The 18,775-nt window shown below is 40.2% G+C and overlaps 1 protein-coding gene across 15 annotated transcripts in view; it reads left to right on the forward strand.

The window, feature by feature from the left end:
* cib (thymosin beta cib) overlaps positions 1-18,410 on the forward strand; it is a 51,629-nt gene extending 33,219 nt beyond the window's left edge. For 3 of the 15 annotated variants that reach the window (XM_076186981.1, XM_076186983.1, XM_076186982.1), the window contains exons 3-12: positions 1,563-1,676; positions 3,434-3,547; positions 3,963-4,076; positions 4,639-4,752; positions 6,237-6,350; positions 9,507-9,620; positions 12,081-12,194; positions 14,702-14,815; positions 16,746-16,859; positions 17,614-18,410. In XM_076186981.1, coding sequence (XP_076043096.1) covers positions 1,563-1,676; positions 3,434-3,547; positions 3,963-4,076; positions 4,639-4,752; positions 6,237-6,350; positions 9,507-9,620; positions 12,081-12,194; positions 14,702-14,815; positions 16,746-16,859; positions 17,614-17,639 — 1,052 coding nt within the window. In that variant the 3' untranslated portion in view covers positions 17,640-18,410. The remainder of the gene's footprint in view (positions 1-1,562; positions 1,677-3,433; positions 3,548-3,962; positions 4,077-4,638; positions 4,753-6,236; positions 6,351-9,506; positions 9,621-12,080; positions 12,195-14,701; positions 14,816-16,745; positions 16,860-17,613) is intronic. The other 12 variants (XM_076186988.1, XM_076186989.1, XM_076186987.1 and 9 more) reach the window with 12 other exon arrangements.
* Positions 18,411-18,775: the final 365 nt, after the last annotated feature.

Here is an 18,775-nt window from a genome sequence, read left to right on the forward strand (position 1 = left end):
TGTTTCTTTTCTGTGTTTAATCAAAGAGTGTTCGTGAGACACTGGGTTATTTTGTTCAAGAAATACTGTGACACTGGTTAGAAGAGAATTGTGAGGACAGATGTATTACAAAAGACAAAGTCACTCCCAGGCAAGCCCTTATTATCGACATTCTATTGGCTAAGGTTTACCCAATCATAATAAACGGAGGATGAATTTTGCTATCTGGCAATCCTAAAGTTGCCATGTAGTCCATTCCGGATATGCTCACCCGGATTTGCGGCAACACTGCACGAGCACACAGTAAATGCGCGTTTGCGCGCACACGCACACACAGGTTTGACCGTGTAGTTGTCAGCAATCCAAATTAGTTCATCCAGGGCTGAAAAAATACGAGCCGGCACTCCAGTTCTCATCCAGGAGGGTAATGGCTGTCTATTACGAGTATAACACGTGATTAAAGACCGTGGTAAATCACACGCAAACGCACACTTAGGTACTCGCTCACGGCTTTAATTTTCACTAATACTAAACTGCTACTGCCCCCCCCCCCCTTCATCGGGGATGGGGGGGGGGCATTACCCAAAGGACAGATTAATCGGTTTTCGTTCAGGGGATAATGTCTGCTGATCAAGAGTCCACAAACTCTCTCTCTCGCGCTAACACAGTGGTTAGAGTTCCCGACCGCCACTACGGCGGTCCGGGTTCGAATCCCGTCCAGGGCTGAAAAATATTCAGTACCAATGCACTGCGGGTCGTTACTCCAATTCTCGTTGGCGAGGGGAGGGTGTGTGTGTGTGAGGGTCACAACATTACCCATAGATCGGTCATATACGAGCTCTGAGCTCTTCCGGGAGTGGAATAGCTGTCGTTCACGAGTGCAACAACACGTCCAAGACCTTTGTGAATCATACACACACGAGAGAGAGAGCACATGTACATGCCTGCATGCACATGTACACAAAACTTTTTAAAAGTGCACGTTTGTACAGTATACACATGCGTTAGCCCATCCACATGTATGTTTTCCAGCCATATGCTTGAACGGAAATTTTGAGTTTCGAAGACACCTACAACGGACGCATTTCCCCCCGGTCTATAACTGACGTGATATGGTTTAGTGTCTCGCATTTTCGTCCAAGCATTGGTTCCTGGCGCATACGAATACACCATTCATCCCTAGTGAAACTCTCCTCTCCATTACTTCAGTGATTTGTAATTGCCAGTCTTCTCAAGTTTGATAATTTATGGTTATCTGTAACAAATTATGAAGAACCTGAATCTGGCAGCTATGCTGAAAGTTATGGAAGGTAGGGTTCAACAAGTTTTGAAGCATATAGTAGGATCTCGTTACTTTTTAGCTCTTCCTGGTCCATTTCCACATCGCGCACCTTACAGTAACTCTTATTTTCAACAAACTGCACTGGTCAATTTCTAGCAAATTTCTAGCAGTAAATTGGCACAGGATTTGTATTAAGGGGCAGACAGTGCCCATACACCCCACTCTTCACCCAGTGCGCATGCGTGGCCTGGTTGCATGGTAATGTGTGCATGACGAAGCCCCTTTCCTTGCATGACCTCAGAATTGGCCGCGGAGAAGCAGCACGAGGAACTTCTGCACAACATCGAAGGTTTCCCCTGCAACAAACTCAAACGCACTTCAACCTCGGAAAGGATTGTCCTTCCCACATCGGAAGGTAAGGTGATTGGAGTCTGGTCTACGTGTGCTGTAGGCCTGTCACCAATGCGTTTGCTCACCAGATCCACTGGTTTTCGCTCAAGTCGTCCACGTAACAGTCTTTGCTTTGTGTGTGCACTTCTTTATACTCTTCAGAAGATGAGCACGAGGAGGTTCTATATTTTGTATAATAAATGTGGCATGTGAATAGTTCTGAATGTACCCTTGCCCACTAGGGCATCTTGTCAAATACCTGACAAATTGAAAGAAACTCGGGAAATGTGATGCTATGTTACCTCCACCCAATAAGAGGATTTGTACACAATTTTGTTCGCTTTGTCGTGTTTAACATTTGAAAACTCCCTAGGGCATCAGCAGGGGATAGATGGTACAAATTTAGTCTGTGCATTATTAAATCTTTAATATGAACGTTGAACAAATACAATTTGACAAACGAGTAATCATTCTAGAAATGTGTGAATAATTATTTTGTGGAATTCACTAATATCTACTTGTGCCAGAGGATGTCCAACCATTCCAAAATCCTGCCCCCTCCAATAACTTCAATCTACAACAGTCCTTAACGTTACTTATATTTTTGTAGCCCGTGTTTTTTGACATGGTGCCATAAATTTTGCCACACCACTTGTACAATTTTTTCACACTTAGGTATGGCTGGAGCCATAGCATTTTTAATATGGCTTCGCTTCCTGTGTTTTTTATGTTTTTATTTGGATGCTGTTTTTATACTTTTTTATTTAGCCACCACTTTGCTTAGCCACGATGTAGATGTTACATGTTCGCTATATGTGTTGCGAGGGTCAGCCAACCCACGCTTGGGGGGCAGTGCGGTTGCACAGGTGGAAGCTTGTGGTGTGGGTATTCCAAGCACATTTGCATTTGTCGTACACTCGCGTAAAATAATAGTAAAGACAATGATAATGAACCTCCAGTTTTAAGTTTGCAAATAAAAGTTTCACAAGTACTTGATCTATGCAATATTCTGCCCATGGCATGGTTAATCTGTGGTTGAAATAGTTTACGCGAGTGTACATCTTGTTTGAGCCACCCCAAAGTGACCCTCTGTCAGGTTTCCCTTGGCTTACTGTGTAGTCAACCTGTCCTATGTCCCCACCACACACCCAAACCTTTCCTTTCACCATTACCCTCTATTTCCTCGTTACCCAATCCTTTCCTTCCAGTGGCATATCCCACCTTGGTACCTTCTTCCCCCCACCCCTACGGTACTCCCCTTCTACCCCCCCCCCACACACACACACACGCACACTGTTTCTTCTCGATCCCATCACCCCATCTTAGATACACACACACACACGTCTTCACCACCACCACCCTCCCCAGCCTGTTTCCAGTACCTTCACTTCACCTCCAACCAGTTTTCTATTACTTCTCCCTCCCAAGCCCACTGACACTGTTCTTGGTGGCCTGAACCACCCCGTACACATGTACAGTACTATGCCTCCCATCCCAGTATGTTCTTGCATCCCTCACACCTACCCCCCCCCCCCTCCAGTCTATGCCTCTTGAGGCTGTTCATATAATTCCCTCAATGCTCCAGCCACTGTTCCTCCTCATTGTGCCTTCCCCTACCTTGTAGTCGTTACTCCTGTTCCCATTAAGCCAACCTTTACCAAGCACTCCCCTGTTCCCTCCGTACTGATCCTTGCATTTTACATTCCACTCTTACTCAAGAATGCCCCATCTGAGGCGCTCTTGTAGCCCTGTAAAGCAACTGCATGCCTGTGGTCCTTTCAGACGTGGAGAAGGAGAAGCAGGAACTGCAGCACCTCAAGGCAGTAGAAGGCTTCAACGCTGCCAATCTGAAGCATGCCCAGACACAAGAAAAAGTTGTTTTGCCTAATCAGGAAGGTGTGTTGTAGTTTTGCATTCTGCCTTGCTTGCCTTTTTTTTTTTTTTTTTTTTTTTTTTTTTCTCCTGTACTTTTAGATTTAATTATTACCATTGCATTGTTCACTGTATGTGGATCAATTGACTCTTGATTACTCCTTTGTCATGATAGCTCGCGGATGATAGATTTGAACTTGACTCGTGTTACAAACTCTACACATTGTAGGACACGGTAAAGGGAAGAGGTTTTCACTAAATGTCCACTTACCTGATTGACACACTCGATGAAATTTTGTACAAGTACCATGTGAAGCATTACTTTGATCAACCTCTTACACATTTTACAGCAATCATGCAACTGCTTATTCATGAGTTGTTTGGTGCCAGCAGTGATCTTTTCCCATCTTGTGTGTTTTCTTCCTTGTCCTTGATGCAGATATAGAAACGGAAAGGACACACCAGAACCTTATCAAGGGTGTAACTGGTTTTGACAAATCCACAATGAGACATGCAGAAACTCAAGAAAAAGTAGCCCTACCTGCAAAGGAAGGTATAAAGATAGCCAACAGAATCAGTATTACAAATTTAACAATCTTTTGACTAAAATTTAAAACCATTCTGGCTAATTAATTCTTTAATATAACAGGCAATATAATTAAGCCTAAACTGGTTTATATAACCATAACCGTATAACAATGTCGCAAGAATTGAAGTTCCGTCCAAATTTATTAAAAAAAAAAAAATTAAGCTCCATTGGAAGAGGTAGCAGGTAAATCAAATTGAGGTGCAAGGAATATCTTTAGCCTTGTACAACCTGAAAATACCCATTTCTGGATTATAATTAAGCAAAATTACTCTTCCATTGCTTTATTATAACCTTATTGCTACGTAGTAATCATGTATTCACTGACTGCTTGATTTACTTGACTGAAATAGCATGCCTGCAATTTGTGGCTGTAACTACAATATTTGTTGCAAGCTTTAGTTGTCAACTAACAGTTACTATTGTTAATTTTTTGTGATAAATGTATCCCTGGAGTGCATCATTGACTTGTTTGCTTTACAGTGACATAAGTGAAGCAATATTTGATTTATATACTTACCTCATTCAGATATTCAGACAGAGAAGACGCACCAGAGCATTTTCCAGGGTGTACAAGGGTTTGACAAGACCAACATGCGTCACACTGAAACGCAAGAAAAAGTGGCGCTTCCAGCCAAAGAAGGTATAGCACGTTACAAATCTGCTAGACCACCCTGTAACATATCTTAACACACTTTATCACTGTCTGGGCTTTAGCTGGTGGAAGATTTTCGTGCTTGTAAATATTTACAAATGTACACAGAACATTGGTATTGGCCACAAACATTAGTAGCTTGGTGTGGTTTGTATGTGCAGTGATGGTGACAGTGCTCTAAGCTACATTGTAGCAGAAAACTGGGTTCTAGTTCGATTAGGGTTCAATTTAACACCCATCTTGGTAAAGAGCTTCTGTAGAATTGTGCATTTTATAGAATCTTCAGCTTTTTGTTACTAAGACTTCACAAGTATCTCCATTTGCTGTACCTGCAATTGAGACCCAACAAAACACTGTTGGCATTCCACAAGCCACAGGTGTTGTGTTGTTGACTTGGCATAAGAAGTAAGGTGACAATATTCTACTGTGCATATTTTCTTTACTTTTACCTCCTGGCAATTAAAAATGTACTCGTGTGTTTGGTTAATGCTGTTTAACTAACTAGTCATAATGGAGTAATTTGGAATGCAAGTTTTTCCAATTAAATTATATGTTGATGTGAGTGCTGTAGTTAATTTTGAAGTCTGAAATGGAATGCTATTTTCTCTCGTTTACTGCAGAATTTTATAACCTTAACTTGCCGGACTGGAGTGAGGCATTTGATCGTGTGCAGTTGTTTATAGCTGTCCAAAATGTGTATAATGCATGTGCATCAGCCGTCTTTATAATGGCTCTGTAAATATACATACATAATGTTAACAAATTGTTTCTGTAGAGAATGTAGCATATTTTTCTCTACTACAAACCTCGATAATTAAACTTGGGTAACCTTAAGCTTGTTTTAGAGTTAAGGTATGCATTTTAAAAGGTAACAATTGTTTTAGGGTTTTCTGATATGTCCACTTGATATTCTTAAAGTAAACCTCTGTACATGTATATAGAAAGTGATATGACAGCTGGCCAGATTTTGAGCAGATGTACATTAGTTTCTCTTCTATTAATTTTACAAACATCTGCATAATGTAATGAAGGTTGGGAGATCTATTTCATACTTAATAGATTTGTATTTAGACACTGATAACCAGTTCTTCTATCTTTGGCAACACTCATATAGAAGAGATGGACTTGTAGATTTGTTTCAAGTAATGTCAAACATCCATATCTATTTTTAAATTGGTGAATATTCTTGTCAAAACCTCTTCAATACCAGTCAAATTCTTGCACATAACTTCAGATGCCTAATGGTGTATCACATGACTTTGTTATAAAATATAAAGTCACTGTTGTATTATTTGTTCTCGTTCACTCTAAGTAATGATAATAAACAAAATGTGTACTCACGCCCCTTGACACACATGTAGGGGTTGTTGTATTGAAGAGGTTGAGGTTAACTGTGTTGACACATAAGTTGGTCATGTGTGAAGAGTTGATTTGTGTGGTAATGAAGTTACTTGTTACCTTGGTTCCCACAGATATAGAGAGTGAACGTAGACATTTGAAACTTAGAGAAGGAGTGGAGAAGTTTGACAGAAGTACAATGCGTCCCACAGAGACGTCAGAGAAATGTTCATTGCCAACTCCTACAGGTGGTGATGTTGAAGTAATTGGGCTTGGACTCGTGATCTGTGTTTTAATGGACTGCCAATTTCATTGTGCTATTACCATGTGCAACCTTACCATGTTTCCATTTAATGTCTTCATAATGACTTTTTTTTTTTTTAACAATGTAGTAACAAAGCACAGCAATAAAGAATTCATTGAATAAAATTTTCAAAGCAAATTGCTTTTGAAAAAAAAATTAATGTTAGGAACCAAAATATTGCAGTGGAGTTGGTCTGGAATTACAGGGAGGTGCACCATATACGTAAGGAGATAATTCAAACAAGTTTTATATTTTTATTTATTTATTAGGACTTGTCTTCATTGATGGTATTGTGCAGGAAATCAAAGGTTGTAGTGGGACTACAGAAAGTTGTGGGTATGGGATTGTGGTGTAAATACTGGAGTGATGATAGTGAACTGTGGTAGGGTGGGAGTTCAAGATTTAAAGATGTGTATGGTATGAGGGAGTTAATTTAGAAAGGTTCTTTGAAAGGAAATAGTGTAGTATTCAAAACTTAGTTGCAATTAAATTGACCAGGAAAATAAGGATGTGGAGGAAGAAATGAGGTGCAAGATGGGAAGAATAGCAGTTTGGCAGTAAAGTGAGGCAAAGGAGATGAGAACCAGAATGTGATTTAGGGAGATTTGATAGCATATTCTGCAGTATTTGTATAATTTGGACAAGTAGATAAGTTTGTAAGAAACTCCTGAAGGATAATGATGGCTGTTTTTTCAATAGATTGGCTAAGGTAAGGCAGGTTGCATAGAGGGAGAAACTGGGGGTTTAGAGCATTTAAGATTGCAGGACATTAGTGTCAGTTACTTCTAAGTGGATAGACTTGTCAGTAATCCTTGTGCTGAATTGACCAAAGGGAACTAGAAATTAGTATGTTGTGAACTTCTGATGTGAAAGGTGCTTCAATGATAAAGATCAGTGACTATCTGGGTATTTGTTTTCTCCATATAAACTAACTGGAGTACTTTAGAAGTATTAATGGCAAAGTAGGAACCAAGATAGCATGTTTGGCCTTGCATTCTAAGGGGTGAAGGGAAGGTGCCTGATATTCATAAATTTGCTTGAGTTGGTAGGTGATCAAAAGGGAATGTCTACTCCCAAACTTGAGCATGACAGCAGTTTGAGGTTCCAGTTTTGAAGCCAGGAAGTTTTAAGGAGCTTAGATGAGGGAACCAGGGTAGTGGCAAGGGTTAACGATCAGGCCATAAGTGTTCAATGATATATAACAATTTTATTTTCAAGACCCTGAATTGTGCAAGTAATCCCAGGCGTAATCTTTGTGTTCATTAACTGTTTAATCCCCCTTCCCTTTACAATCCTGGGGCACATACATTGTACCTGGGTGAAGGTATTTTATTTGGGATATAACTATTACCCTTGAAAGAGTAAGGATGTATTTTGGGCCTTCATGGCTTTGGAAAAGGCTTACTACAGGATAGACAGGAAGGTAATGTGGGAGGTATTGCAGATGTATGGGATAGGAGGAAAGCTGTTAAGAGCAGTAAAGAGTTTTTAGCAGAGTAGTAGAGCTTGTGTTAGAATCAGAAATGGAGAGTGAGTGGTTTGAGGCAAAGGTGAGAGACTGTCAGGGATGTGTTATATCACCTTGGCTGTACAATTTATACATGGATGGGGTGGTGAAAGAGGTAAATGGGTCAAGGCTTGGAGATGGTTAAAGGAAATAGAGAAAAGTAGGAGATAAACCAGTTGCTGTTTGCTGATGATACTGTGCTTGTAGCAGAATCAGAGGAGGGATTGAAGAAGTTAATGACAGTTTGAGAAGGTGTGCTAAAGAAGGAAGCTTAAGATAAATGTGGAAAAAATAAGGTGATGAGATGTTCAAGGGGAGAAAGTGGCAGCAGACTGGAATTGGGTATTAAGGGAGAGAGAATGGAGGTAGTGGATAGTTTTAGATACTTGGGTGTGAATGTGGCAGGAAAGGGAGGAGTGGGGGTGGAGGTAGAATATAGATTGAGAGAAGCAAGTAAATCTCTGGGGGAGGGATTAATATGGATGCTAAGAGGAGATTGTATGAAGGAGTGATTGTGCCAACAGCACTGTATGGGGCAGAAACATGGAACATAGGGATAGTAGTTTGTAAATGAGATGAGGTTACAGAGGGGTTACTAGGCTGGATAGAGTGAGAAATGAGGTGAGGAGGAGAATGGGGGTGGAAAGGAAGTTTGGAGATAAGGTTGATAAAAGTATTGGGATGGTTTGGACACATGGAGAGTGAGTGAAGAAAGATTAGTAAAAGATATGCAAGACAAGGTAGGAGGAATGAACATGAGGGGGCGACCAAGGATGAGATGGATGGATGGGGTGAAAGAGGGATTGGGAAAGGGGGGAATGTCAATTGAGGAATGATGGGAGAGGACAGAAGATGTGTGTATGGGTGATGCTGTGATGCATGATGGGGGGGCGATGGAGCCTGGAGGGATTTCTCCCCATGTTCTCTTTTTCTGCATGAGGGGACGGGGGGTTTGTTGTTGTTTGTAATGAAGCAGCCTTGCTGTGGATGTGCTGTGTCTTGTGATACTGCTTCTGACCCAGGGCAGTGGGCTAGATGCCTGGATGACAATCATCCAGGAGGAGACAAGATAAGAGGGAGGGAGGGGGTTGAATGGGAGTTGAGTATGTGGGGATGAAATGGGCGGGAGTGGATGTTATGCCTTTGGGGGTGGGGGGCTACCTCCCTTGTAACTAGGGAAAAAGCCTTCGCTATATGTATGTATAACTGTTGCACCTAATTGAAATTTTGAAGTGTTCTATTGCATACCAGGTACTAAAGTCGTGTTTAACACGTTAACAGTGACATTGGAAATTTTGTAATGGCTAATGCTTGACTTTTTCATTTGACTTAAAGCAAATATTGGGGAGTTCATAATACAGTTTCATGGCCAAGTCCAGCATTAGCCAAAACATCTGACCCAGTTCAAGGGGTTAATGGAATTTCAGAATGTGTGAATTAAGGTTGTTGTTGACTGCATGTGCTGTGGATGCAATATTTAATGGTGAAGTACAAATTTTGGGTGAATTGTATTTGTTTCCACTTGTTACATTGTGTACAAGTTTAGTTTGTACATATAATGATAGAATTTCTTGTTACCTCGATCCCCAACAGACATAGAAACGGAGCGTAGACATTTGAAACTAGTAGCAGGAGTTGAGAAGTTTGACAAAAGTACAATGCGTCCCACAGAGACGTCGGAGAAATGTTCATTGCCAACTCCAACAGGTGGTTGATGATGAAATAATTGAGCTTGGACTCGTGATCTTTGTTAATTGAATAACAGTTATACTGATATTTTATTTTACCTAGTTTTTTAACATAAGTTTTGACTGCTTTTCTTAACATTTTTTATACAGTTTCATGAATAACCAGTGCTTATACAGTATATGCACATGTGTATACATTTGTTTAACCAATATGTGGATGAGGTTGTTACAGGATGTAAACACGAATGTTAGTCAAAGGTAGAATAGGGGAGTGAGCAAGTTTTTGCATTGCACATAGTTCAGAGAAGAGTCAGAAATAGTAGGCAGTTGAGTTTGGAAGGGTATGTGCACAATAGTAGTAATGTACAAGGAATGATAGTGGAAAATGTGGAAGAGTGAAAAGTGTGAATCTTAGAATTTCAAATATCTGGGGTTGCATATGGGATGGAATGGAGTTGAGTAAAGGTGAATTATAGGGTAATGGAAGCAAATGTCTTCATGGAATGAAGTATGACAAATAGATATTTGGAGATAAATATTAAAAGATGTTTGGAGTTAATGTACGCTTGGTGCTTTATGGAACGGATACTTGAATATCAGAAGCAGAAAAGAAGAGAAATTTTGAGATGGTCATTACAAGGACAGTGAGAAACATGTGAGGCAGATAAGAGATGAGAAGGGAGCAGTTATTTCAGGTAGTTGTTCTTCAGTCATATGGGAAGTGTGGAAAGGCTAGCAAAATGGAAGAACAAAATGTGAATGGAATAAACTAGATAAAGTGAAAGGGGCTTTGGATGCATGTGTAATGTCCATTGAGAAAAAAAAGTGTGAAAATAAGAGTGATTGGGCAGAAGATTTTGTGAATGGACAAAGGGAAGTTCATATCTGCTACTTAGTGTTAGGGTGGAGGGATGAAGTGCTGTAGACCCAAGCAGTGTATTAACAGGGCAACCCTTCAACCCAAAGGTGCTGAGATGGAAAGGGTAGTAGATGTTATTTTTGTGGAGATGTTCTTTGACTCGGGGGGTGGGCTGGGGTCTAGTGGGCTTACTCAAACTCCCTCCCCTTAAAAGGGGAGCAACACAACTTCATGTCCAATTAAAACCCATTTAACACCCATTCCCATGTTGGCATCTTGTTGTTCAAATGTAAATTTTGAATTTGTTACACAGCTAAGGAGTTTGCCACACACACTTGTGAGGCAAAGAAATGGTTGCTAAAATTTTATTTTGATATGTGTGTGTGTAGATAATCCTAGGTATATAGCCTTTGTATTTTTAACTTTAAACCAACTTAACACCTTCAACCTAGGGCCTCCAAAAAAATTTTTTTTAGCACCTACGGGAAGTTGTTTGCTGGATCAGAGAAGAGGATCGAGGGAGTTAGTGATGGAGTATGGGAAGTTATGTAATAGAAAGTTGAAGGTAAATATAGGTAAGAGTAAGGTGATGAGATGTATAAGGGGGAGAGGATGGCAGCAATTTGGAAGCGAGTATTAAAGGAGAGAGGCTGAAGGACGTGGATAGCTTTAGGTACTTGGGATTGTATATGTGAGTGATATTTTAATGGGGGGAGAGAGAAGGGGGTCACCAATTAAATGAAGTGGCCTTGCTGTGGATGTGCTGTGTCTTCCATTGCTTCTGACCCAGGGTGACTGTCATCCAGGAGCTGCCAAGATGAGAGGGAGGGTGGGGTGATGGATGGGAGTGTATATGCCTTTTGACTTTGGCTACCTACCTGGTAAGGGGGGGAAAAGCCCTTGGTGTATGCAGGTCTGTATGAATGTATCCAAGGGAAGCTATGAATGCATGTAAAATATGTCAAGTATGGAAGAGTGGCAAAGATATAGATGAATGGAGGGAGACTGAAAGGATGAAGTAGCCCTACAGTACATTTCTCTTCTGTTTCATAATTCAAATGGCTAAGGAGGGTGGGGAGTGAACATATTGCAGCTGTTGGGCTTTGCTGAGAAAGAACTGTCTTGCTGCAATAGTGGGGGCAGATGAACTCTTCATCCTCAAGGTGCTGAAATGAAAGGTTAAGTGGGTGTTTTCTTGGACACATCCCTATAAATGTGCTTGTTGGGGTGCATTAATATGTATGAAAATTCAATAATACACTTTACCTGGTTGAAGGGGTTAGAATTAAGGGTAAAATTCCTCTTAATTGCATCATATTGCAGTTGGTATACTGCACATGTAGATTGTATTGGAAATGCATAATTGTTACTAAAATTTAAGTCCTTTTTAAATGACATTACAAGGACAAATTTAATTTACCATAAGTTGCAACAAAATCTTACCCTATTTAAGGGATTGATGGGTTTTAGATATTTTGAATTGTTAACTGCATGTACATTATGTATGATATGCAATAAGGACATTTGCTGAATTAGATTTGAATTTCCATTTACTTGTATATATTTCTTACTGAAAGGGTTTAAGTATATATAGTTTAATGTTACCTCAATCCCCCACAGACATAGAAACAGAACGTAGACATTTGAAACTAGTAGCAGGAGTTGAGAAGTTTGACAGAAGCACAATGCGTCCCACAGAGACGTCAGAGAAATGTTCTTTGCCAACTCCACAAGGTGGTGGATACAGGAGTGATGAAGCTTGAAACTGATCCTTTCTCTCTCTCTCTCTCTCTCTCTCTCCTCTCTCTCTCCTCTCTCTCTCTCTCTCTCTCTCTCTCTCCTCTCTCTCTCCTCTCTCTCTCTCTCTCTCTCTCTCTCTCTCTCTCTCTCTCTCCCTCTCTCTCTCTCTCTCTCTCTCTCTCTCTCTCTCTCTCTCTCTCTCTCTCTCTCTCTCTCTCTCTCTCTCTCTCTCTCTCTCTCTCTCTCTCTCTCTCTCTCTCTCTCTCTCTCTCTCTCTCTCTCTCTCTCTCTCTCTCTCTCTCTCTCTCTCTCTCTCCCCTCTCTCTCTCCCTCTCTCTCTCTCTCTCTCTCTCTCTCTCTCTCTCTCCCCTCCTCTCTCTCTCTCTCTCCCCTCCTCTCTCTCTCTCTCTCCCCTCCTCTCCCCCCCCTCCCCCCTCCTCTCTCCCCTCCTCTCTCCCCCTCTCCTCTCTCCCCTCCTCTCTCTCCCCCCTCCTCTCTCCCCTCCTCTCTCTCCCCTCCTCTCTCTCTCTCTCCCCTCCTCTCTCTCCCCTCCTCTCTCTCTCTCTCTCCCCCCTCCTCTCTCTCTCTCTCTCTCTCCTCTTTGTCTCTTTTCTTTCTTCCATTTAGTGGTTTTCATTCTAATATTCCTGAGTGCTAGTTTGGTTTGGTTTAATATCTAGTTTTAAAGATTTTATTGGTTTAAAATCTCTCCATATAAGTAGATTTTACTTTTTTTTTCTCTCGCTCTCTCCAATAGAATTTAATCACCATTTTCCATTTCATACAAAAAATTTCTTTCAACTTTCATACCTTTTAACATGTTTATGCACCAGTGAAGGGTACATGAAATCAGTAACTGAAAATAATGCACGAGCCCACTTGCTGCCCATTTTCAGAAATCAACATCCTCTCCTCCAGCTGGAGGTGGATCCCCCAAGGTGTTGACATGCAGTCTCTTGACTTCACTCAAGATCTCGGTTTCAACTGTTTCCATTCACCTTTTCACCTTTTCACATGAGTGCTGACAACCAGCAACTGATCCTCTCCTGTTACTACAATCTGGTGACATAAACATAGTTGCACACCAACAGAGCCCTTACATGCCTAAGTGACCCCCAGTCACCACTTCTCATCTCCACTATCCATTACTGCCTATTAGTATTGGCATGTGAAATAATGAAAAAAATGTGAGAAAATTGTATTTAATGTCCCTGTAGCAAAAAGGATAAGGGGAAAAATGTTCCATTCTGTTGATTCTAAAACAAAATTTATATATTACAGTAATATATATATAATAATTTTGTCAGCCTTGTGGGCAGCATGTCCAGCCTAGAATGGCCACCCCCAGGGCATGTGACCCCCCCCCCCCACACACACACACACACAATGTGAGGGCCCTACACACCATTACAATGCAGACACCAGTCCAAAGATTCTTCATAGAGATCAATGGGAGGGACCAAGAGCTGCTGCCAAATTCTATGTGCTGTAGGTTTCCATTTAGTAAACCTAGAGGCAACAGTTAAAACTAACAATTCTTGGTTGTACAACTAAGTACTTGCTGAAAGCTATGAACTTACCCAGAAAATTCATGTCTTTGCTCCAGTTTTCTGCAAATCCATGGAAAATATCTTTTCTTGTCCATAATTGTTTGGGGGTAGATGCAACTGAGCAGTATAGATAATTGTAGAAAATAATGACAAAAAAGTACAGTAACATTTAATAGCCTGTATCCAATGACGGTGCATTGTTGACATTGCCAAAATTGTCAATGGTGGGATTAATATGTTAGCTGATAATTGGGTGAATGTTCATACTTATTTAATGCTATTTTAAAAGTCCTTATCCCTCCAATATAATGTCATGGTGACACTGCAGAAGTGATTGGTTTGGGCACATCAAAACTTGCAAAGAATACAGATAGAGGAAACTGGGGAAGACCAACAATGAGGTGAATGGATATGGGTAAAGCCTTGGATGCATAAGAATGGGTTGTCACCATATCATGAAGTGGTGGGCAAGATGTCGGTATTTATTGAGGTGGGGGTAACCCTAACCTAAGGCCCTACTGCAGAATTGTCATCCCAATTTGCAGCCAGTATTGTGATTAGCATGCATGTCATTGGTGAATTAGGCTACTAGTTGTTACATTATTTTTACTTGTATACCTGGATCTTTCTCTACAACAAAACTATTTGACTAAACAAGGCAACAAAGCTTGTTCTCCAGGATGATGCCTAGAAATTTTAGAAATCTGGCATGAATTTTCAGGGTCCGCATGTACTTTGATTTATTTGTATATCTTAATTTTGTTCACCCTGTTTTTTATTTAAACCAGTTTGATCTGTTCTTTGATTCTGAAATATCATATTCCACTCAAATTCAGCTGTACAGGGTTAAGTTTCAATTATTGATGCAGTCTAACTGCTCTATATTTCTTTTTCCCGTTGGTGTTTTAATTTGAATACTAAATTTCCTGACTTTCTTTCACAATTTTGAAGATATTGAAACTGAACGAACACATCAAAGCCTTTTCCAAGGCCTTGAGAAATTTGACAAATTGAGTATGAAGTCAACAGATACGGTGGAAAAAATTGTCCTGCCTACAACAGAAGGTGAAGGCATAATGGCCTTTGGGTGTGTCGTGTGTTTGTGATGTACAGTAATGTTTTGACCTAGGTCCATGTTGTTGCTTCAGAGGAATGGTAGAGTTGTTCCTTCAGATCCCACGGTGCCACCAGAATGTACATTTGTAGTTTCTATCTACATTATTAAGGTATTGGTGTTTGGAAGAGCAAAGTCCATGTAGTGTATTTCCTTTACTGTTCCAATGTTCTCTGGTTTATACATACAATGCAACCTTTGGAGAAACCTCTGGGGGGTTGCCAAATTCTACATACATTTTACATATATACAAGGGTTGCCATATTCACATGGGGGCTAGAGAATTTGTTGCATCACATTGAGTGACATACAGGGGCCCCTTCTATTCTAGTAAAGAAGTGTGGTCTCTTTTCTCTGACACAGGTGTCCTGGGGATTTTACCCGAAACTCTGAGGGATCCCATTGTCTGAGCAAGTGGTTCTGGATGTTGGGTGGAAGGCGTGTCCTTGGGTCACTAGGAACAATTGAATGTCCCTTGAAGTCAGAACCCAAGGAACAATAGAGGGTCCATCAAGACTTGGCTTGAAGACATTGGAGTACTTGTTGCTCTATATGCATGTGTGCACACTGGTCATTGAAAGGGTTAACAACTGATAGAAGACAGTGAGGATAGTTGACCAAGCATCGATGTCCAGTGTGCACATGCGCACGCACATGCATATGGAGCAAAAAGTACTCCAATGTCTTCAAGTCAACTCTCGAGGGACCCTCTATTGTTCTTTGGGATCTGACATCAATGGACATTCAATTGTTCCTGGTGACCTGTGGGCTAGGCTTCCAGCCAATGCCCAAAACTACATGTGTCGGACAAGAGACCATGCTCCTTGACTACAATAGAAGCGATGCCTGTCATCGTCACTCAATCCAACAAGACAAACCTTTTTTATATATGTTTTTCCAATGTGAATGTGGCAACCCATGTATATATGTAAAGTGTATGTAGAATTTGGCAACCCCCCAAGGTTTCTCCTGTTTGTATGCATAAACCAAAAAGAACAGTAAAGGAAAGGCAATGCTCAGATTTGCTTCTCCAAACACCAGTGCCTTAGTAATGTAGATAGAAACTACAAACCTACATTGTTAATAGTATATATTATTATTCTTTGTTTATCCTGGATTTTTTGTGCTAAACCCTCTTGCACAAGTCTTAAAAAAATTGTCATCTTAAGGAAGAAAATGCTTGGTCTTTTAAATAAATTCTTTGAACAATATGTCAATGGATTGTGTAAGAGGGGTATTGCATCTTGTAGCAGACTAATACTAGTGACAAAATTGAATGTGAAAGTTATTATACAGGTGCTGTTGTGTGATTTATTACATATGATTGTGAATAAAATGTCCATATTGTGAGGGTACAGTTCTGGAGGACATGAACTGGACCTTAAATGTAACTAACTTTTTTTCCAGCAAAATTTTTTAAGTTGATGCATGAAATATACTAACAATTTGGTATATTACCATTTTGATGCATCCTAATTTTACTAAACTTACCCTAATGAATTTTTATTCCCATTATAAGAATTTAATTTGCATGTATGAATATGCTATATTTAACCATTATTTCATTTTTTTATTGTGTGCGTGTGTGTGTGTGTGTGTATATATATATATATATATATATATATATATATATATATGTGTGTGTGTGTGTGTAATATATTGAACAACTGGGGATATGAAATTCTATGGTTTATACAATTGCAACACCAGTCTTTTTCCACAACTGCAATTGTTTGGGGCACACTAAATTCATGATCTAGTTTAAAGTTGTGAACTACTCTGAGCCTAGATGAATATGAGCATCATAATGATTCCCGTGCTTGAATTAGTGAGGTAATTTAACAATTCTGTACAAGTTGCTGAACTAATCACCTGTTTCAGATATAAAGACTGAAAAGGAGCAACAGGCTCTTCGTGCTGGCATTGAGGGCTTCGACGCTAGTGTGCTCAAGAAAACGGAAACGCAGGAGAAGAATCCTCTCCCAACTAAGGAAGGTAAGGTGCTACATAACAGCTTGTTTTAGGGGACAGAAGGTAGGCTGCCCTTGAGTGACTACTGCCTCACCATCACCTTGTGGCACCCAATGGGATTAAGTCCTATATAGGAAACCTGTACTAATGAGGTTAATTGACTGACATTCAGTTACTTGTTACAATTTTTGTTCCATCAAGTGGCTTGTGACTGTGAGGGCATATCCCTTGAAGCCTCTTGTTTCAATGCACATGGGGGTAGTGCAGGCTTGCTGGTCAACCAGTAATATTTGGGTAGCATTGCAGCTCTTCAGTTGCCTGCACCCGCGAACAGCCATGGGTATTCACTATGCTCATATCAACAATAGGTTATAAAAGGCCCCCAAAATGTTGCATATCTTTCCACCACCTGGGGGGGGGAGCACCCCTCTAGCAAGGCAGTGCACCACTGCAATAGAATAACTGTTGAATCACTGCTGCTGTAAAGTAAATGAATGACCTTGCACTCCCAGATTTGCCCTCCATTCTCTCTACATTGGTGTTTTAGATGCTAAGCTTCCCACTCTGCATCACCCACTGTCCTTTGAATTCTAGACCCCCATGTTCACTTGACCCAGACCAAATTAGTACCTTTTTGCAGTACCCTAATAAAAGTTTATATGCTGAAAATTAACACCATCTTACATAATAAGTTTCTATTAGATTGAGACGCATTACATCTATATTACAGTGAATTTGAAGTGTCCTGAACTTATTTTTCCTTTTCTTGTCTTTGCAGAGATAGAACAGGAAAAGAAGGCCTAATAGGTTTGGTATGTGGTATGTCTAACAGTGTGTCTCTACGTGATATCTCTACAATTGTACCATTAATTTCTACCCTATAAGGTCTCCCAGAACCCTTTGTGAGTTCTTTAAGCCAAATTATTTTGTACTTTGATATGTAATGAATCATTAATAGAATAGGATTTAGAAGGAATTGATTTTTGTAATATGCATCACCATTTATCATAACAGATTGTCTATCTATGCTTGTTAAAGTGATGGAAGTAGGAACAGGGTGCTGCACTTGAAAAGGAAGGCATGGACAAATTTCAATATTTTGTCAGAATTTAGTCAAACCTGCATTATCAACTCCTCCATGCTCCCAAAGTTTATAATAGTTAACAATGATGTCCAAGATTATTATGAATAGTTAGGATGGAAGATAGGTTGTCAACAGTGACATTATATCAAAGTTTGTCATGTCAGGCTTATGCATATTGTCCTTGGAAGAAGAGAAAAATCTCCCTTGCTCACTTTATGAAACTAAATGAATAGCTAGTTTCTTTTTTTATTATTATTTGTAAAGCAGGCTATGATAAATATCTAGAACAGGCAAAAATTATATTTTAAAATTTCATAATCAGTGGTAATATAATATATACAGATTGCTGTTTTGTAGTCGGCGTTTATCAGTCTGCCGTCTTTAGTCAGCGCTTAATGTCGGTCTGCCTTTGTTTAGCCTTGCTGTGTACAAGTGTACAAGAAGGGGGCTTCACTTTTTCAGTGATGGGAGGTCAATAAAATGCTTTCATACTTGGACTTTCATTGACATTGATGTAGTTTTATGAACCTGTTCTGGTGCACTTACTGGACACCTTCAGGTAGCAGGCATAACTGCATGCCTTTGAATGGAGAGTTTGACATGATCGTCCTGCTTTGTTATGCTACTTGGGTGTACCTCTTCTTGCCAAACCAACATGGTTTTAAAAAGCACCCCAACAACACAATTACTGGTATATCTCACCCACTGAATATTGAGTAAACTGGCCCTGGTAGTGTGAAAATTGAAGTGGTAAGAGGAGTTTAGTTGTGAATTGCACAAGTGTGGAAAGTTTTGAAAGGAAAGGGGTTGTGGTGGTGTTGGGAAATTATAGATGAACCATTGGATGGGCACTTGG

The sequence above is a fragment of the Oratosquilla oratoria genome, chromosome 6, assembly GCF_046742065.1.
Source record: "Oratosquilla oratoria isolate Oo_2021 chromosome 6, ASM4674206v1, whole genome shotgun sequence".
NCBI classification, from domain to species: Eukaryota; Metazoa; Arthropoda; class Malacostraca; order Stomatopoda; family Squillidae; genus Oratosquilla; species Oratosquilla oratoria.